The sequence below is a fragment of the Punica granatum genome, chromosome 7, assembly GCF_007655135.1.
Source record: "Punica granatum isolate Tunisia-2019 chromosome 7, ASM765513v2, whole genome shotgun sequence".
NCBI classification, from domain to species: domain Eukaryota; kingdom Viridiplantae; phylum Streptophyta; class Magnoliopsida; order Myrtales; family Lythraceae; genus Punica; species Punica granatum.
The window spans coordinates 21,368-39,608 of record NC_045133.1 but is presented as its reverse complement, the minus strand read 5'-3'; the positions used below and the strand labels follow the sequence as shown (position 1 = coordinate 39,608).

General features: G+C 41.3%; 5 protein-coding genes across 8 annotated transcripts; 1 reads left to right on the top strand and 4 right to left on the bottom strand.

Moving 5' to 3' along the window:
• The first annotated feature begins 268 nt into the window (after positions 1–268).
• Positions 269–3,401, top strand: LOC116215225 (transcription factor bHLH79-like). Its single transcript, XM_031550860.1, has 6 exons — positions 269–849; positions 1,692–1,895; positions 1,998–2,063; positions 2,196–2,264; positions 2,395–2,472; positions 2,973–3,401. The coding sequence occupies exons 1-6, from the start codon at positions 598–600 to the stop codon at positions 3,135–3,137; spliced, it is 834 nt and encodes a 277-aa protein (XP_031406720.1). The 5' UTR covers positions 269–597; the 3' UTR covers positions 3,138–3,401.
• Positions 3,372–4,196, bottom strand: LOC116215226 (germin-like protein subfamily T member 2). Its single transcript, XM_031550861.1, has one exon. It carries the CDS (start codon positions 4,165–4,167, stop codon positions 3,511–3,513), a length of 657 nt encoding a protein of 218 aa, XP_031406721.1. The 5' UTR covers positions 4,168–4,196; the 3' UTR covers positions 3,372–3,510.
• A 4,478-nt stretch (positions 4,197–8,674) lies between these two features.
• LOC116213217 (germin-like protein subfamily T member 2) lies at positions 8,675–9,503 on the bottom strand. The gene has a single exon (XM_031548075.1). The coding sequence runs from the start codon at positions 9,473–9,475 to the stop codon at positions 8,819–8,821; it is 657 nt and encodes a 218-aa protein (XP_031403935.1). The 5' UTR covers positions 9,476–9,503; the 3' UTR covers positions 8,675–8,818.
• A 1,108-nt stretch (positions 9,504–10,611) lies between these two features.
• Positions 10,612–13,235, bottom strand: LOC116215196 (probable myosin-binding protein 5). Of its 2 annotated transcripts, XR_004158428.1 has the most exons (4): positions 12,065–13,235; positions 11,128–11,853; positions 10,904–11,054; positions 10,612–10,814 (listed from the first exon to the last, which is right to left on the bottom strand). XR_004158428.1 is itself a non-coding variant. In XM_031550809.1 (3 exons), the coding sequence occupies exons 1-3, from the start codon at positions 12,852–12,854 to the stop codon at positions 10,984–10,986; spliced, it is 1,587 nt and encodes a 528-aa protein (XP_031406669.1). In that variant the 5' UTR covers positions 12,855–13,235; the 3' UTR covers positions 10,612–10,983. The 2 variants fall into 2 exon arrangements, 1 of the variants encoding a protein (XP_031406669.1); XM_031550809.1 differs by having other exon boundaries at positions 10,612–11,054.
• A 157-nt stretch (positions 13,236–13,392) lies between these two features.
• On the bottom strand, positions 13,393–18,124 carry LOC116215197 (polynucleotide 5'-hydroxyl-kinase NOL9-like). 3 transcript variants are annotated; one of them, XR_004158429.1, is made up of 10 exons: positions 17,868–18,124; positions 17,062–17,159; positions 16,885–16,918; positions 16,194–16,360; positions 15,899–16,079; positions 14,853–15,033; positions 14,525–14,624; positions 14,304–14,346; positions 13,930–14,057; positions 13,393–13,704 (listed from the first exon to the last, which is right to left on the bottom strand). XR_004158429.1 is itself a non-coding variant. In XM_031550810.1 (9 exons), the coding sequence occupies exons 1-9, from the start codon at positions 18,050–18,052 to the stop codon at positions 13,651–13,653; spliced, it is 1,128 nt and encodes a 375-aa protein (XP_031406670.1). In that variant the 5' UTR covers positions 18,053–18,123; the 3' UTR covers positions 13,393–13,650. The 3 variants fall into 3 exon arrangements, 1 of the variants encoding a protein (XP_031406670.1); XR_004158430.1 differs by having other exon boundaries at positions 14,304–14,342; XM_031550810.1 differs by lacking the exon at positions 14,304–14,346 and having other exon boundaries at positions 17,868–18,123.
• Positions 18,125–18,241: the final 117 nt, after the last annotated feature.

Here is an 18,241-nt window from a genome sequence, read left to right as displayed (position 1 = left end):
AGACTTGAATCCGATATCTTATTTAAGAGAAATAAATATGATTTTTCTTGAACCATACTAGATCAGCGTAAAATCTGAACTCTACACTGAATCAAATGCCTCCACTTGAACCAAATTAAGTTGGTATAAATTCGAACTTTACATTGAACCAAAGGCCTACTAAGATCGTGTTTGTAACCGTTGATATTAGGATTTTTTTTTAATCTGGAATTTTTCCATCTAAAAAATTAGACTTTCCCACTTCACTTTCTCTCTCTGTCCGTGTCTCTTCAAGCTATACTTAATGTGTTTCTCTCTCTCGCCTCTGTTCAGCTCTCGCTCTCGCTTTTCTGAAAGTTGCCATTTTTATTTCTCGCTCTTAATCGCTACTTAAGCTCATCCATCCTCTACCTTCCCCAGAGCTCCCCACATCACTTGGACCTTCCCTCCATCTCTCCCTCTCTCTCTGCCTCCACTCCACAGCTTAAAGAAGACCAACCCAAGACTCCATTGACAAATCTCAGCTGCACTTGCCGGAGAAGAAAGCCCAAGACCCATTTCGGATCCGGACACCAGCACTCAATCCGTGCACTCCTGCATTAATCCGGGTCAGCTCAGATGGATCCTCCACTGATCAACGAGTCCTCATTCTCTCCAGCGCACCCCTCCGCCTACAGCCTAGCCGAGATTTGGCCCTTCAGCGGGGAGCCCGGGAGTGGCGGGCTGGGGCTCCGGATTGGGAATTTGGGCGGGCTCGTGGAGACCCGAGATGGGTCGTTGGAGGAATCGACGGTGACGGATCAGAGCGGTGCGAGGAAGAGGAAGGAGGAGTCTTCGGAGATGGTGTCCACCAGCAGTGCCAACGATTTGGTTGGTTTTCCTCTTTTCTCATTAAATTATTAATATCTTTGTCTCTGTTTTGCCCCTTTGATCTTCGGTTTTAGTTGGGGAAATTAAGGTTGCTGATTCTTTTCGTGAGGTGGGAAAAGATTGAATTTTTGAGTGGCTAAATGGGATGTAGACCTTGCTGCCACTTTCTTTGGATTGGTTTAGTTTCTTCTTGTGAAAGTGACTGTGGAGTTTGGGAGCTGAGGGAATCCATGGAAAAGCTATGAGGAATTCTAGGAAGTGAATGAGATTTAAAGGTTGAATTTTGATGGGGCTCCGATGATATGGTTGGTTTGGATCTTTTGGGACTCTGTTGGTGTTGGGTTTAATATAATTTAATCCTATTCTACTCGAAGTATTCTCTGTTTGGTTGCTCTGAGCATCTGGAAAAGGACAGGGAGAAAACCAAAAGCAAACGCTTTGAATTTTGTAATGAGTGGATGGATATGAGGCTGCAGTTACGGTGTATAACAAGCGTTGGGCTACGGTAATAATTGCTTAATCATCTTCGGTTTTTTATTCACCCCCGATCCATTTAGGTGGTTTTCCATTAAGTAAAGAATTATGTGTGGTCTGGTTCTGCTATTGTGGAATCTTTTGATTTTTCATCCGAATTATATGATCTTATATGACCACAGTATCTTCATTTCTACTGGGTGTAAAAATTCAAGCTTTGAGTTTTCTGGTAGCAGAGTTACGTGTCTGAGGTTTTAGCTTCAGCTATGGCGTTGCTCTGGGATGTGATCTTATGTATTCAATGATCAGAAAATTTAATAATTTTCTTTAGTTTCTGTTTAGTTACTAAAAATTTTCAATTGGAATAGAACAATTCAAATGGAAAACGTGCCAAACTAGCGGGACCCAGGGACAAGAATGGTGGTCCTAAAGCTGAAGCTGAGTCGAGCTCTGCACCTGGAAGTAAGACGACTGAACAAATTGCGAAACCTTCCGAGCCACCAAAGCAAGATTATATCCATGTGAGGGCTCGAAGGGGCCAAGCTACAGATAGTCATAGCCTAGCAGAGAGAGTAAGCTTCTTGGACTCTTTTAAACTTCAAAACACCAAACTTTAATGGCACTCGAGGTCAATTATCTTCAGAAAGTTATGCTGAAACCGATCCTTTCCCCAGGCAAGGAGAGAGAAGATTAGTGAGAGGATGAAAGTTCTCCAAGACTTAGTCCCTGGGTGCAATAAGGTATTTGCATTCGTCCATGCAATAAGTTCTCCAAGACTTAGTCCCGGATCTGCATGCAATCCTGCAGGAGTGTCAAGTGGCTTGATAAATGCCCAGCTTCTTTTAGTAAATTGTTGAGCCTTTTCTGTTCAGGTGATCGGGAAGGCCCTAGTACTTGATGAGATTATCAACTACATCCAGTCACTGCAGTGTCAGGTTGAGGTAAATTATAATTTTTACCTTCTAGGGCTCGTGCCATATCTAATCTTCCAAGCTCATATGGTCTCTACCTGTCAATAGCTCCGTATAATGTGTAATTCAGATACCCGTTCTTAATCTTGGGTATTTGCAGTTCTTGTCCTTGAAGCTGGAAGCAGTCAATTCTAGGATGAACCTGACCCCGTCGATGGAGGCATTCCCTACGAAAGATGTAAGTTTGACTGATAATATGCATTTTTTTATTTGCTGCCAATAGCCGAGAGTGTAGAATATGTTGGATCTGTCAGTTGTCATGACATAGTGATGGTTTGCATATCCTTGAAGCCTTTGGAGCAGCCACTTTTGTTGCTCTTGACTTAAGGATGATAGAAATAGAACTATAGGATTCTTGCCATATTCAGTGACAATGGATTAGATGAAATCTTCATGGCATATAAACAATCGACACGCTCCAGTAATCTTCCTGGAAATGATGGGTTAATCTCTAATTAATATCGTAATCATGTCCTTCTTGCTGGACTTGTGATCCCTTGTCCCGGGGAGATCACTATGCCCAAGTCTGTCCACTTCATTTTCCGGTTCGTTTGTCTGATTCATATTATAACTTTCCACGTTGATATTGAGCTGGGATGGTAGATGGAGATCTTTTGAAAGGTGCTGAAAAGGAGTTGCCATTGCTTCTAACCTTTTTACTCGGGTTTTTTTTTTCAGCTCGGAGCAACCTCCTTTGATGCTACAGGGATGATGTTTGCCTCCCAAGCAGCACGAGATTACATGCAAGGGTCCCATCCAGAGTGGCTTCACATGCACAGATCGGAGGGAGCTTTGAGAGAGCGGCTTGATCTCGTATGGTCAATCTCCGAGGACCGTGAATAGTTGTTCCAGGAGAAGGAATTCCACTATTAGTGTCATAGTGTTGCGCTAAAATCTACCGGTGTATTTGTAATCATTCTTGAACGTGCCATGCCATTCTTGGCAGAAAATCAGTCTAATCTATCTGTCTAATATTCGTCTATCTAACCAGAATATGTTGCCCTTCTCCATTGTATTAGCACTTTGACGAGGTTTTCTCGGTTGAATATAGTGATTCGTGGACTATCATCGGTTAATTATCAGGAGACGTATTATTGTACTGTTGTATTATATGCTGTACTTGTCAAATTCTAATGAATTTGAGCGTTATTGCTTGTTCCATGATGTACATAAATGAAACAAGAAATGAAAAATGTCTACATGTGGATCGCGTACTTCAGGAACCAAACTTTGATTTGATCTGATTTACCACATTCTCATCGACTTGGAAAGCTTGGGTCAAGACCTCATTAGGAACTGTGGGAGTTGCAGCAAACAGAGTAGAAGCAGCGAGCACAGTACCAGGAAAGTGGCTATTGAAGGCAGTGAAAGCCTGTGCCTTCCCTTCTCCGATATTCCTCTGGAAGTGAACCAGTCCTCTAGGAATCACGAACATCTCGCCGGGACCAACCTCCTTCGAGTAGAACACGTTGCTCGTCGTCACGAACCCCACAAGGAGCTTCCCCTGCACGACCACACCTGTCTCGGTGGCACGAGGATGGGAGTGAGGAGGGTTGAGCCCTCCTGGTGCAAAGTCGACTCGGTTCATTGATATCCCGAGAGTGTTTAGCCCTGGGAATGAGAGAACATTTCCTGGTGTAACACTCGCCCTGAAAATATTTCTCGTGTTTCCTTCTTTTGTGAACCCGTCAAAGAAGAAGTCGCCGGAAGTCACCTCGGAGCTGGGTTTGCAGGGAAAGCCGTTGACAGAGGCAGAGGAATTGAGGTCCGCGACACAGAAGTCCTGTAATGGATCAGGATCAGCTGCATAGCAAGGTACGACAAGGAGAAGGAACAGAATTGGGTAAAAGACCAAGCTTGGAGAAGTTGCCATGGCTTCCTGGGTTAAGGAATCCGAAGGATTCGACCTGTTAAATACTGGTTTTTTCAGAGGATTAGTTGGCCTCCTGGAAAATTAGGAAGGCCATGAAAGGGACAGGAAATCGAAAGTCTAATTTGGAAGGGGAAGTTGGTGAAGTGAAAGGACATTGATCAAGACTCAAGATTGACACAGTCAAGTCAGCAACATAACTAATCTGACTTGCAGAGGAAGTTAACTCGAACTAATCCTGGGAATCTACGAGGAAGTCCGGTTCTTTCAGCTTCTTTGGCCAGAAACACTAATGTTCTTGCGCCCCAATATAAGGGTAGACAGTAGTCCTCAACACAACCGCCCCTCATACCATTTGACTGATTTCCAGGCCGTTTGTTTGGTAAGAAATTTGATTTTAACTTTAACTTTAACTTTAACTCAACACACCACACAACAAAAATACATGTTTCCCAAGTCAAATTTATAATCACATCTCATTTGTCATTTTCCACAATCAAAATCAAAATCAAAATCAAAATCAAAATCAAAATAACTTTAACTCTGAATTCAAATGGCCCCTTAAAGTCAAGATCCGGTCTTCTACTTTAAGCTTGTTGACTTTTGGATAGCAGCTTGTGGCAGTTGATGAATCAGTCCTATCTCAGTTCTTTATTCACTGAGGCCAAGCGAAGAAGGTCTTCATAGCAATCTAACAGCACTGGGTTTTTCTTTTTTTGCCCGAATGACCAACTTGCAAGACATTAGAAGTTGCATGCAAAAACGACGTCTTCCGCTCTCAGAACTCCACAACGGCAATCTTCTCTCACTGCCGGTAACTTTTACCAGCCAATCCCAGTAATAATACTGGGAATCTACAGAAACCTGTGCTTGTGAATGACGAGATAGGTCGTGCTCTCTGGCAGGAAAGTGAGCTCCAATCCAAAGTCGGCATAATTCGACATGTTTTATGGTTGGATAATAAATAATTGCGGCGATGGAGAAACGGTCTGGAACGTGTCAGATCATTCTCTCAAGCTAATTCTGCAAGACATATTGCGAATGAAAACAAGACTAGGAACCTCTTAGGTACAAACTCGTCAGGAAGCTGTACGGATACGGATGTCTTTTTCCCATCAATAATCATGAACTACCACTACTGACAACAAAAGCAGCAGTATGCACATCTTTACATAATTCAGTCACTATCGATTCAACTAAAAATGGATCAAGAGAGTGCAAAATGAAAAAGCTGATTATGAGTATTTGCCGATACAATGGTTAAAATAACACAAAACTTTTGGTCTTTGAATCACAAATTCAAAGTTACAATGGAGCCTCGACAATGTTGGGTTTCTCTTAGACGCTTAAATGGGCGGTTCCAGACCCCAGCTTGTATCCATTTCCAAAGCACCAAAAGGAGCACAGAGCGATGAAAGAGGAAAATCTACATACATCCTAACAGAAGAAGGCAGATAAGAAAACAGGTTGAAGAAACAGATCTGTAACTTCTGATGAGAAAAGGCGATTTGGGCATGGGCAGTACCATTAGAATGAAGTATCTAGAGGCAACTCATCGTCGTCTGGTATGTTTCCATGAAGTCCTGAAGCCTCTGCGGAAGTCAAAGCATGTCAGTCCCGAAGTTCAGTCGCTTCATCTCCACTGCGATGGTTCTCATGGAGATGATCCTCGAATCCGTAATCTGCACAAGTTGATGAGCCTTTTTAATTCACTATGTTCGGTCTGTTAGTGATATGCCATAGAGCCAGTTTTTGTATTCGAATAATTATTTTTATGGCAATGAAGTTTATTCTATTATTCATATATTGTTTGTGTTTTTTAAAATAAAGTCCTTAAGATATTTTATGAATGCTTCATTCTTAAAGAGTTAAGAATATGAGTGACGGAGTATTTCGGTAAGAATATTTTTAAACTGTCACGATCGTAGGAGACTTGGCTAGACATTCTCTGTCCAGATAGATCGTCAGCTCTGTTTGTATCCATGATTATTAAATAGATACTAATGAAAATATAATAGAGAATCTCTACTATATGATAACCATTGTCAGGACAGACATGTGGATACTTATGTGATAAGTGGTCGAATGTGACGCTTAGATAATATTCACCTTGTAATTTACTAATGTCTATGAGTGTTATCTAGATCGTATTAGTGGATATAGTCCTTAGACCTGAGATGAAATGTTATCTCATGTATGGGTAATTAGGATTTGTTACTGCTACTGTATTTGTGCTTAGCATGAGTATTCGACAAATGGTGGTCCTAGTTAGTTATACTTGGAGGTAGGTGTCTGATCAAGACGAGATTCACTAACTCGAGTAAACAGGAAAAATGTCATATGGATATGAGTTTTATTATAGATTAAGAAATCCTCGGCCGTGGTAGATTGACTTGAATAGAAAAGGGTTTTTGTTTAAGTGCTACAGATCCAAGAATGAAACTAGAGGATTCATATGGTCGGGTATAGGATTTGACATTCACCGTGGCCTTGGTTAGGTCGAGATATTGTAGTGAAATGACTCAGTGCATAGATAGCATATACGATAATAGGTTCATTGAAATGTTTCAATTATACATTCGTCATTATTTGGATTGTCATGATATGCTGCTAGGCATCACTCATGAATTTTGGGAGTTGAGAGTATTTTGAGAATTATGCTTTTGGTTATGCAAAGAGTTTCCGATAATGTCAAACGAGTTGATATTATAATCCCATTGTTACTTGGTGATGAACCTAATTAGTTAAACAAATTGAGCGTGTTTAAGTCGAGAAAAGAATTAATTCTAATTAAGGAAGTTAATTCGGAATTAACTGTCGGATGAGGCTTGCAATATTGTTGCAGCGGTGCTAGCACATCCCGAAGCTGAATCCATTATCAAGGTAAATTCAACTGGGGTATTACGAGAGTTTCTTTATTTGGAAAGTTTTTATAAATAGATCGTCAATAGGTAAAAACTTGATCAAGGACAAAAGTGATCTTTCTTTTCTTACTTAGAGGACAAGTGAGATGACTTAAAAGTGCAAGAACTAATTTGTGATTAATTAATTAATAATTGCAATTAGATCCCTAGGGTAAAAGAAACTATATATAAATATAGTGTCTTACAATTGACCCTTAACTATATATAATATAGTGTCTTACAATTGACCCTTAGTGTGCCGTTTATTCTCAGGACCCGAAAAGTGAGAGAGTGAGAGAGAGAGAGAGAGAGAGAGAGAGAGAGAGAGAGAGAGAGAGGAAGAGAGGCTCGGCCAAGAACCCTAGCTCACCCGCGCCCTTAACCTCACCGATCGGAGGCCATCACGGCCTTGGTTTGGTGAACCTGTGTTGTCCGAGACTACCTTGACGTGGTCTTCTCCTTCTGTGGCGATTCCGTTCAAGTTGGTGACCTACATCGGAGTGGACGGATTGAGAGGAAGCTATCATTGGCAGTGACACGTTTATGTGGATGAGCCAATGACCGGACGATTGGATGGTTCCATTAATCGATCAAAACAAACCGAATCCGACAAGAGTAAGTACAATGATAGTAACTTTACTTGTGCATTCATAATGTCTAGATGTCTATTCATTAGAATGTGATATTCCAAACAGTGTCATACGCTTGGCATTGCCGAGTTTTTTTTCTGGTAGCAAAGTTACGTGTCTGAGGTTTTTAGCTTCGGCAATGGCGTTGCTTTAGGATGTGATCTTATGTATTCAATGATAGGAAAATTTCTTGCTTTCTTTATTGTAAGTTTGATTTTAGAATCATGATTTTGAATTTAACTCAACACACTACACAACAAAAATACACGTTTCCTAAGTCAAATTTATAATCTCATCTCATTTTTCCTTTTCCACAATCAAAATCAAACTTACTTTAACTCTAAAATAAAAAAAAACGCACAATTAGTTTCTTTCTAGTTACTGATTTTTTTTTCCAACTGGAATAAAACAATTCAAATGGAAAACACGCCAAACTAGTAGGACCCGGGGGACGAGAATGGTGGTCCTAAAGCTGAAGCCGAGTCGAGCTCTGCACCTGGAAGTAAGACGACTAAACAAATTGCGAAGCCTTCCCAGCCACCAAAGCAAGATTATATCCACGCGGAAAAAAGAGTTTCCAGATGTGGCCCCGTTTGAATTGTTAAATTAATTTTAAAATCATGATTTTGATTTTAACTCAACACACTACACAATAAAAATACACGTTTCCCAAGTCAAATTTATAATACTATCTCATTTGTCTTTTTCCACAATCAAAATCAAAATCAAAATCAAAATCATGATTTTAAAATCACACTAATAATTCAAACGCAGCCTTATATTGCTGCAGTGAAAAAAGAGTTTCCACTATGTTAGTGTCATGGTGCTGCACTAAAATCTACTCGTGTATTTATAATCGTTCTTGAACGTGCGATGCCATGTGTGGCTAATCTATCAATCTAATATTCGTGTATTTATAATCGTTCTTGCACTAAAATTTTCTCTGTTGAAATATAGCTAATCACGGACAATCATCGGTTGATTACCAGAAGAAATATTATTGCGCTGCTGTATTATTTGCTGTACTCGTTAAATTCTAATGAATTTGAACATTATTGCTTGTTCCACGTACACAAATGAAACAGATAAAAAGAAAAATTGACTTCATGCCGATCGTGTACTTCAAGTACCGAACTTCGATTTGATCTGATTTACCACATTCTCATCGACTTGGAAAGCTTGGGTTAAGACCTCATTAGGAACTGTGGGAGTTGCAGCAAACAGAGTAGGAGCAGTGAACACAGCTCCAGGCAACTGGCTATTGAAGGCAGTGAAGGACAGTGCCTTCCCTTCTCCAATATTCCTCTGGAAGTGAACCAGTCCTCTAGGAATCACGAACAACTCGCCAGGACCAACCTCCTTCGAGTAGAACACGTTGCTCGTCGTCACTAACCCCACGAGGAGCTTCCCCTGCACGACCACACCCAACTCGGTGGCACGAGGGTGGGAGTGAGGAGAGTTGAGCCCTCCTGGTGCAAATTCGACTCGGTTCATTGACATCCCTAGCGTGTTTAGCCCTGGGAACGAGAGAACATTTGCTGATGTAACCCTCAACCCAAAAACATTGCTCACGTTGCCTTCCTTTGTGAACCCGTCAAAGAAGAAGTCGCTGGAGGTTACCTCGGAGCTGGGTTTGCAGGGGAAGCCATTGACAGAGGCAGAGGAATTGAGGTCGGCGACGCAGAAGTCCTGTAATGGATCAGGGTCGGCTGCATAGCAAGGTGCGACAAGGAAAAGGAACAGAACTGGGTAAAAGACTGAGCTCGGAGAAGTTGCCATGGCTTCCAGGATTAAGGTATCCGAGGGATTCGGCCTGTTAAATACTGGTTTTTTCCAGAGGGGTAGTTAGCCGCCAGGAGAATTAGGAAAGCCATGAAAGGGACAGGAAATCAAAAAGTCCGAATGTGGAAGGGTGAGTTGGTGAGAGCGAAAGGACATCAGTAATGTTTCTTATTGTCAAGATTGACAAAGTCAAGTCAGCAACACGACTAATCTGATTTGCAGAGGAAGTTATCTCGAATAATCCCGGGAATGGATGAAGGAAATCTGGTTCTTTCAGCTCCTTCGGCCAGGAACACCAAAATTTTCTTGCGCGCGGCCAATAGAAGGATAAACAGTACTCCTTATCATGATCGGACACAACTGCCACTCATACTGTTCGATTGATTTTCAGGAACTGCAAAATCTTGGGATCCCGACTTTTGTATAGCTTCCGTCCAGGATCCTTAAACTCGGGACTCAGTCTCCTACCTTAAGCTTGTTAACTTTGGAGTAGCCACTTGTGGCGGTGGATGAATTAGTCTCATCTCAATTCTTGATTTTTGAGGCCAAGTGAAGAAAGGTCTTCATAGCAATCCAAAAGCATCGGAATTTTCTTTTTTCCTGAATGACCAACTTGCAAGAAATTAGAAGTTGCATGCAAAAACGATGACATCTTCTGCAGCGGCGATCTTATCTTATATCCAGTAACTTTTACCAGCCAATCACAGTAATAATACCAGTAAGTCTACAGCAACCTGTGCACTCGTGCAGTTATGAGATAGGTTGTGCTCTTTGTCAGGAAAGTGAGCTCCAAAGTTGGCATAACCCGACATGTTTTACCGTTGGATTACAAATAATTGCAGTAATGGAGAAAAGGAAGCCACAGGAAGCCGTGAAATATGCAATCCAGGATGGAATGGTCAGGAACATGTGAGATCATTCTCTCAAGAAAATTCTGCAGAACATATTGTGAACGGAAACAAGACTCGGAACCTCTTACATACAAACCATCAGGGTTCTCTACGAATACAACTATCTTTTTCCTATCGATAATCATGAACTACCAATACTGATAACAGAGGCGGCAGTATGAATATCTTTACATGATTCAGTCACTATCGATTCAACTAAATATGGATCAAGAGAGTGTAAAATGGAAAAACTGATTCTGAGTATTTGCTGATACAATGGTATAAATAACACAAAACTTTTAGTCTTTTAATTCACAAATTCAAAGTTACAACGGAGCCTTCGGATTTCTCTTATTCGCTTGAATGGGCGGTTCCAGACCCTTGTATGCATTTCCAGAGCACCAAAAGGAGCAGAGGGCGATGAAAGAGTAAAGTCTATATACATCCTAACGGAAGAAGGCGGACAAGAAAATGGGTCAAAGGAATAGATGTGTAACTTTAGATGAGAAAGGGGCGATTCAAGCATTGGCAGTACCATCGGAATGAAGTATCTAGAGGCAACTCATTGTCATCCGGTTATGTGTCCATGAAGGCCTCTGCGGAGATTAAAGCATGTCACTCCCGAAGTCCAGTCACTTCATCTCCACTGCAATGGTTCTCATCGGGATGATCCTTGAATCCGTTATCTGCAAAAGCTGATGAACGATTTAACTCACTTTGTTTGGTCTAACGAGGAAAGCATTTTTCTTCCTACTTTACCTATGTCCTCTTCCCGATGATTTTTGGAATGATCTGTGTGCGAGCTGTTAGGTGGGCTGTCGCATTCGGATCCTCCATTGAAGAAAGAATATGATTGAGGAGGCTCCATATCCTCATACTCCTCCTCGTCCACATTGACCTTGCAGGGCTCGTAATCTTCCTCCTGCAAGCAGCCATACTTCTTCCGGTAAGCCTCGAGCTCAGCCTCTAAAGCCTTTATCTCCTCTTCTCTCTTTGCGAGCAAATTGTTCGTCTCCTGAAGAGCTTCCTGATCATACTCCGCCTGCTCCTCCATCATCCTCTGGTACTGCAAAGCCTCCATCTGAACTGCAGCTTTCTCGGCCTGCAGCCTCGTGATCATAGCCATGGCGTTATTAGCCGCAACCGCCGATGCGCTCCTCTCTTCATCGAGCTCCATGTAGAGTGCCATGAGGGACTTACGATCCAGTCGAACTTGCCTCTTCAAGTGGTTCACGATGGAATAGTTCTCCGGATCGTTAGAAGCAGCATTTATGTCAATGGACTCTTGGGAGGCGAACTCCATCTTCTCGAGCGGGGACCTCCTCAGGGTCCGGTTGGACCACTTTGGGCTCGTATTTGCGGAGTCGCTCAGTGGAATTCCAAAAAACTTGTTCCCCCGGGAGAAGGTCGGGGTCTTTAAAGCCTCATTGATCTCATCTGCATCCGTAAGCAGAGGAACCGAAGCAGCTTTGGTGTCTTCCTTACCTGTCAAACAATCCATCGAAACAAAGTAACCATAGGTGTTTCTTCGAAGAGATTCCTCGTAAGCTTTACATTACGACTTTACGACATAACGCACTTTACAGGACATGTTGTTGGTTTGAAATTTAATATACGCATCTTTTCGCCATTTCCATAATCTTTCTGGTTTCCCAGAACAGTACATTAGTTTTTTTTCGAATACTAAACTACGTACCTTGATTTTCGGGAACTATCCCATTGAATGCACTATCGTCATCCTGAATTTCACCATCGTTGTCGGACATGAACTTGAGCTCGGTGTATCTAATATGTGGCAACATCAGATTCGGGCCATCACCATTCTTCAAAGTCGTGAGTGGTCCTCGAGGGGATGGAGCTGGAGCCTGTGAAATCGGGCTCGTGCTCTTTCCCGGTTTTTGTGAACTCCCTCCCTTTGGGTTGGAAGAAGAGAACTTCGCCTTCAATGGCTCCCCACAGCAAGAACATCTCTGGTCACTTGCCACATCCTTCTCGGAATGCACGGAAGAAGAATCCCCAGCTTTCTTCGAGGTGGGCAGCGCCAAATGAATATGGGAGTCGTCCTGAACAAAACAATCTAGATCCTTATGAAGAATCCCAACGAGAGATTTGTAAGTATCGCAGTCGGATTCCTTTTCCGTAGCGAAGGAGAGGAGGCAGCCCTCACACATCTTCTTGATATCAGAGAGCTTCTTGTGGACATGGCAGTAGGCGAGGGAGGAGACGGCCTTCTTGTGGGCCTCGCACACAGACTCGTTGTAGTAGAAGTCAGGGTTTCTTCGGACGAGGACATGGTCTATCCTCGTGCAGAGGAGGCACGGGACTCGCATATCAAAGAACTTGGAGAACTCATTGGCCACGAAGGCGAGGAACCCGTCGATGAATAAGATAACGATGAGGATCCACTCGAGGACGGCATTGATTACAAACAGGGGGAACTTCCCGAGCTCCTGCTCGACAAAGGACTTGAATGACCGCTTCGCCATCAAAGAGTTCAAAGACAACCGATCTGGCCAAGAACAAGAGGGCTAGAGAGGTTGGGAATGTGCGAGATCGGAGATCATGACCCGGACCAAGATCATGACCCTTTTCCCTGCATGTTTCTGGTTGTTTTGTCGGGCGGATTCCGTCCGAGTAAAGGAGATAGAAGAGAGGGAGAGAGAACAGAGCTGCCGCTGGAGAGATTGAGGTTGGTTTTGATTCAATTAAGGTTTCAAAGAAGTTTAGTGGGTCAACCTTTTTTTACCTATAAATAGAGATGCCTTCAACTATATTAACGGTCTGTCATGGAACGTTCATCTCCAACCCAAGACGGCACCGTTTACTTCCATCGCTTTCAAGAGTTTCAAATTCAGGACCAAAAAAAATAAAATTAAAAAAATTCTGCTTCCTATGAAAAGAAAAGGAACATCTACTCCAATTTTAATCACATCCTGACATCAAATCTTCAGCATTGAACGTGCAGATAATATCAAAGCGACCCGTCTATGAAGGCCAATGTGGATAAGGGCATAAAACTAATGGTAATTATCAAAAGTATTGATTCGAAAAGATTGTATTCGGAATTCTTAGGAATAAATTGTACTCCACTACTTGGGAGGAAGAAACTCCAGCTGGTATTATATCTTATGATTAATCTATGGCAGTTGGCAAGTATTTGTTTTCTTCAGGGAAGAGAGGCAGTGGCCAAAAAAAAAAACAAAACAAAAGAAAAGGATGAGAGGCCTTGTCTGCAGTACTTTGTCTAGTCAGTAATCAATGGACAGCAATTCTTGGCATCGGCTAACATATGGGCAGCACGTTTGTGGCCATGTAGGGAGAAATGCATCCTTGGGCCTGTAAAAGAATCACCGATAAAGTCAGAAGTCAGAGACAAACTTCAGTGGGAGCACACAAAAGACTCTTCCACACGGATGATCTCCGCTTCTAAAGCATACACTCAGATTGGATACGAATCTATTATTGCTCTAGCCAAAAGTGTACATGCTATCTATTACGAAAATATCCTGTCCGTCACGTATTCTTGTATAAACAAGTATTGAAGTCGGAAAGATTCGGTACCTGCAAGAAACCCTGAGGTATCTGGATGAAACCCTGCAGCAATATATCAACCCGCTCCAAAATCCTTGGTGGAACCGGAGTAATAACATAAAGCAATCCTTTGAATAGGTCTATGCCTCTCACAATTCCTGTTCAATAATGATGAGTTAGAGAGAAGATAAGGTAGAACAAAATCCATTTAAATTGCCATTTAAATAGATTAAAGTAGTGCAAATTGGATTAAAGTATTTGTGATCATATTGACAACACTTGATGAAGCCAGCTGTTTTGCTTGTACCCAATATAATTTCACCAAAACCATAAACAAGAAATGAGACAGTAATGGCAGGCTATAATTTCCCACAAGACCAGACAGCTTTATTTTTCAAGAATACCTTTCTGTAAACGCTTGGTTGCATTATGCGATCACAGGTCTGACTTAATGCCACCAAAAATATATCACAAGGCAAAGACATCGTTAACACACATAAAATAGTATAAAGCGACCCGTCAGGCCAATGTGGATAAGAGCATAAAACTAAATGAATCCGAGGAGCTAAAGCCTACCATGTAACTGCCTGTTCTATGCAGTAAACATGCAAATATAGTAACTTACCAAGCCCGACACACAGAGGTAAATCTGGAGACTCTTCAGAGCTGACTCCTAGGCCAACAATGCTAGCATTCAGACTATAAAATACTTCAGTAGTGGGGACCTGACAAAATTATAACCAGAAAAAGGAAAAGATATCACATCTCAATTTTTCTATGGACAGCAATAAAAGAATTGTGAAAACTTCTAATTCTATAGTTCTCTTTATTTGTTAATATTGTTCCTATGAAATGTATCTTGATCCACGATCACAAGGTGAGATAGACTGAGAAACTGGACTATGCAAAATTTTCCAATTACTTGTCCCAATCACCCCTCTTTTTCAACTGACCTGGCAATATAGATGCCTGATTTGTACACTTGATATTGGAACTTCGTAAGGAGGGAGAGCAGCTAATGCTCGGGCAAGGTCCTTGTTTCTGGTTAGGTTTGAGGAACTAGGGAAGCACTGTCGGAAATAAGCCATCACCTTCAAATCTCGCAACAGTGCAGCAGATTTCTGTAGAAGAATCCTGGGGAGAAAAGCAGACCAGATTCTATAAGCACCACAATTTCCAGAACTTTTGGCAACTTTGACTCTAACACTTGCTTGAAAAATTGGAGTAACAACAAATCTGAACCAATACATCAATAATGAGGGCATCCAACCTTCATTTTCTTAAATATAGATATATATCCATATTTATTTATGAGAACCATTCAACATGATAGATTTACAAAATCCAACTACACTTCCAAGTCACTGGAAAGCAGAACCAGAGTCTATAAGGTCTGTCAAATCAAGGGAGGAAATCCTACTTTATAAAGACAGTACAAAGAAATTTTGAAAATGATTTGCTAAGAAGTAAAGAAAAAAAAGCTCAGATTTTTTATCTTGGGAAATGCCTGTACGCATTGGTGGAATTCCCTTCGACAGGAAAAGATTATGCAGTGTGATAACGGATTTAGAGACATTGCTTCATCAGCCCAAACCAGGAATTCCTTGGATATGGATCTTTTTCTGTGGTGGATGACAGCTTTCTCTGTTAAGGATATAAATTGGTGTTTAAAGAAGGGGAAGGGAAAGGAGAAGGAACACTCCCTACATTAGATAGTTAAAACAAAGAAATATTATACACAGTCTCAGACATCAACATCATCATTATAATCCTCGCCAAAGCATGTACAGAGCCACAGGAGAAGCATAGAACAGAACTTTAATTTATAAAATTATTTTGTATCTTCTTTATTGAGATAAGTAACTCAATCATGTAAAGACGTTTGCATCAAATTGTTTCATCAGACAACACATACGTCAAAGAGTTCAAATGTGAGGGACCTGATTTGCACAACTAAACTGAAAATTCGCAACAGATGTTGATGAAGATAAGAACTTACGATCTATTCAAGGTGTCATAACGAACCGACTTGATCTCCAGTAAAGATGAATGACTGCAACCCCCTTCCAACCAGAAAGCTCCAGCTGGCAAATTCTTATTCTCTGCAGGTATCCTTATCTTAACGACATGCGTAGGAGAAACATAATTTATCATCTTCACTAACACTTCATAACCAGTGCCTGTAAAAGAAATGAATTTGGGACCATGCATTAGTGAACATGTAAAATGAGAAAAAGATAACGTGCGCTCCAAAGAAGAGCATGAGGAAATGCAAGATACATATTGAGACATGCCTTTCACCCAGCCAGGTGTGTTAACAACAAGAGGCAGCTCAATTATAGTGTTTTTGCTGCCTTTTAACTTGCGCAACTCCTCTCTGTAGTAATTGTAGAGCGCAGATATGCACTTCAAGTACTTTCTTGGGTCCCTATTTGAACTGGTATCCCCAAAGAAAAAGCATCTGAAAACAACAAAAACACACATTCCTTGAGATAGATTTCTCTTGCAATATATTATCTCTGACCAGACAAAAAGGATGGTGCCTATAAAACATATAACCTATATACAGCTATGGTATCAATTCAACATTCTGCTCATTAAAGATTCAAAATCCGTAAAAAAAAAACCTACAAAATCATTGGTTTGGATCACCCTCTTCATGCCACACAAGTTTTACTCCAGACTACTAGTTCACAAGAATTTCCATTGTGCCACACCATTACCACTCAAGCATCTTTGGTCTTTTGAATTGCCCACAAAATATAGATCACTTGACAGAGAAGCCAAACTCAATTTATGCAGAAGCAGCTCGTGCCTGATAATGCAAGGGAAAGCGTCTTCTGCTTGGAAACAAGAAAAGATAAATCTTGTCCTCAACATTGATACACTAATAAATAAATGAACAATTTCTTATGAGCTGCACTGAAAACCCTATGTCTATTTATGTAAATGCTAAGAGCAGCAACACAGTCATATGATAAGTACCTTTCTGGTGTCTTCATGCATAGAATTGTCAAATCTGTTTTTCAAAGACACAAACATAAAACGCTATTACTCATGAAGCAAGAAGAGAAACAAACTCTGCATTAAAATGCAGGCTAGGCATGCTCAAAGAAAAGAACAAGAAAAAAGATTTTGTTAACGGACTGCTAGAATATATACCTGGAATTGGCTTATCAATTATGCACAGAGATAGAATTCCTGGGGGTGTAAACTCTGTTTGCCCAACATCAGTATCCAAAAATGCCACTTTTTTATACCTGCAGCAGAAAGGGGCAAATGTTCTTTGACGCATAGAAATTATAACAGATGAGGACAGGTAAAGAAACATCGATCTTCTTCCCCAGATTAAAGAAGGAACACATCTAATGATGAGTTCGATAAGAGAGAATGCGAATATACTTCAAATTCTATGACTTCAGATTAATCCAACATCTCAGCAACAAATTCTGTAAGTTAAAAAGCCACATGTATCGGACCGAGCAGCCAAATTTAAAGAAAATATTGCTGCAGTGACTACTAAATTATTTAAACAATGAGTTGCGAAGCCAAAAAATGTGCATCACACATCTAAGCAGCAAATACCGACTGTAAATTAAGTAAAGTTATGGTTCCTCATATACAGGCTGAGCACTATATCACTCCGAATCTCTGAGTAACTTTCAGAGCAGAAATGTAGATATCAAAAAGGCTATTTTTATGATCCTACGGATTCCCAGCTATCAAAGTGAACATGTCCACTGTCTTCAAGCATGAAATTAACGAACTCAATAACAGCCAAGTTAAAAGATTGAAACTTCAGACATGATACAGATTCGAAAGCAGTGAATTGCGTACTTGACTAATAGCAATCCACAAATTATATGTGCTAAATTAAGCAGGTCGGTAAATGGAATTTACAGGATGTTCAGCATGGTGTACGCGAATAAGGACGAAGGGAGGACAGTGGAAGTTAACTAACTAATAACCTCTGAAGGAGAACGTTGACGAGGTGGCGGGAGAAGGTGGTCTTGCCGGAATTTTTGGGACCGCACACCAAGGTGATCGGCGGCGGCGAAGCGGCAGAGCCGAAAGCGATGGACTCGGCGGCCTCTGACCACTCTTCAGTTATGCAGATGTTCGGTGCATGGGATTTGGCCTCCGGAGAAGCCATGGCCGTCGGCCGCTCAGCTCAGCTCGGCGGTGTGGAGCGAAGGGAAGTATGGAAAGCTCTGCTGTGTCCGTGACTCCGTTTTGTAACTTCACGCACGTCAATGGCGTTACGTGATTTTCTTTTCCGGCCCTAAATTTTCATTATGTTGCATGGTCATCCTGAATCTTTTCTCATTACCAAATTTGTGTC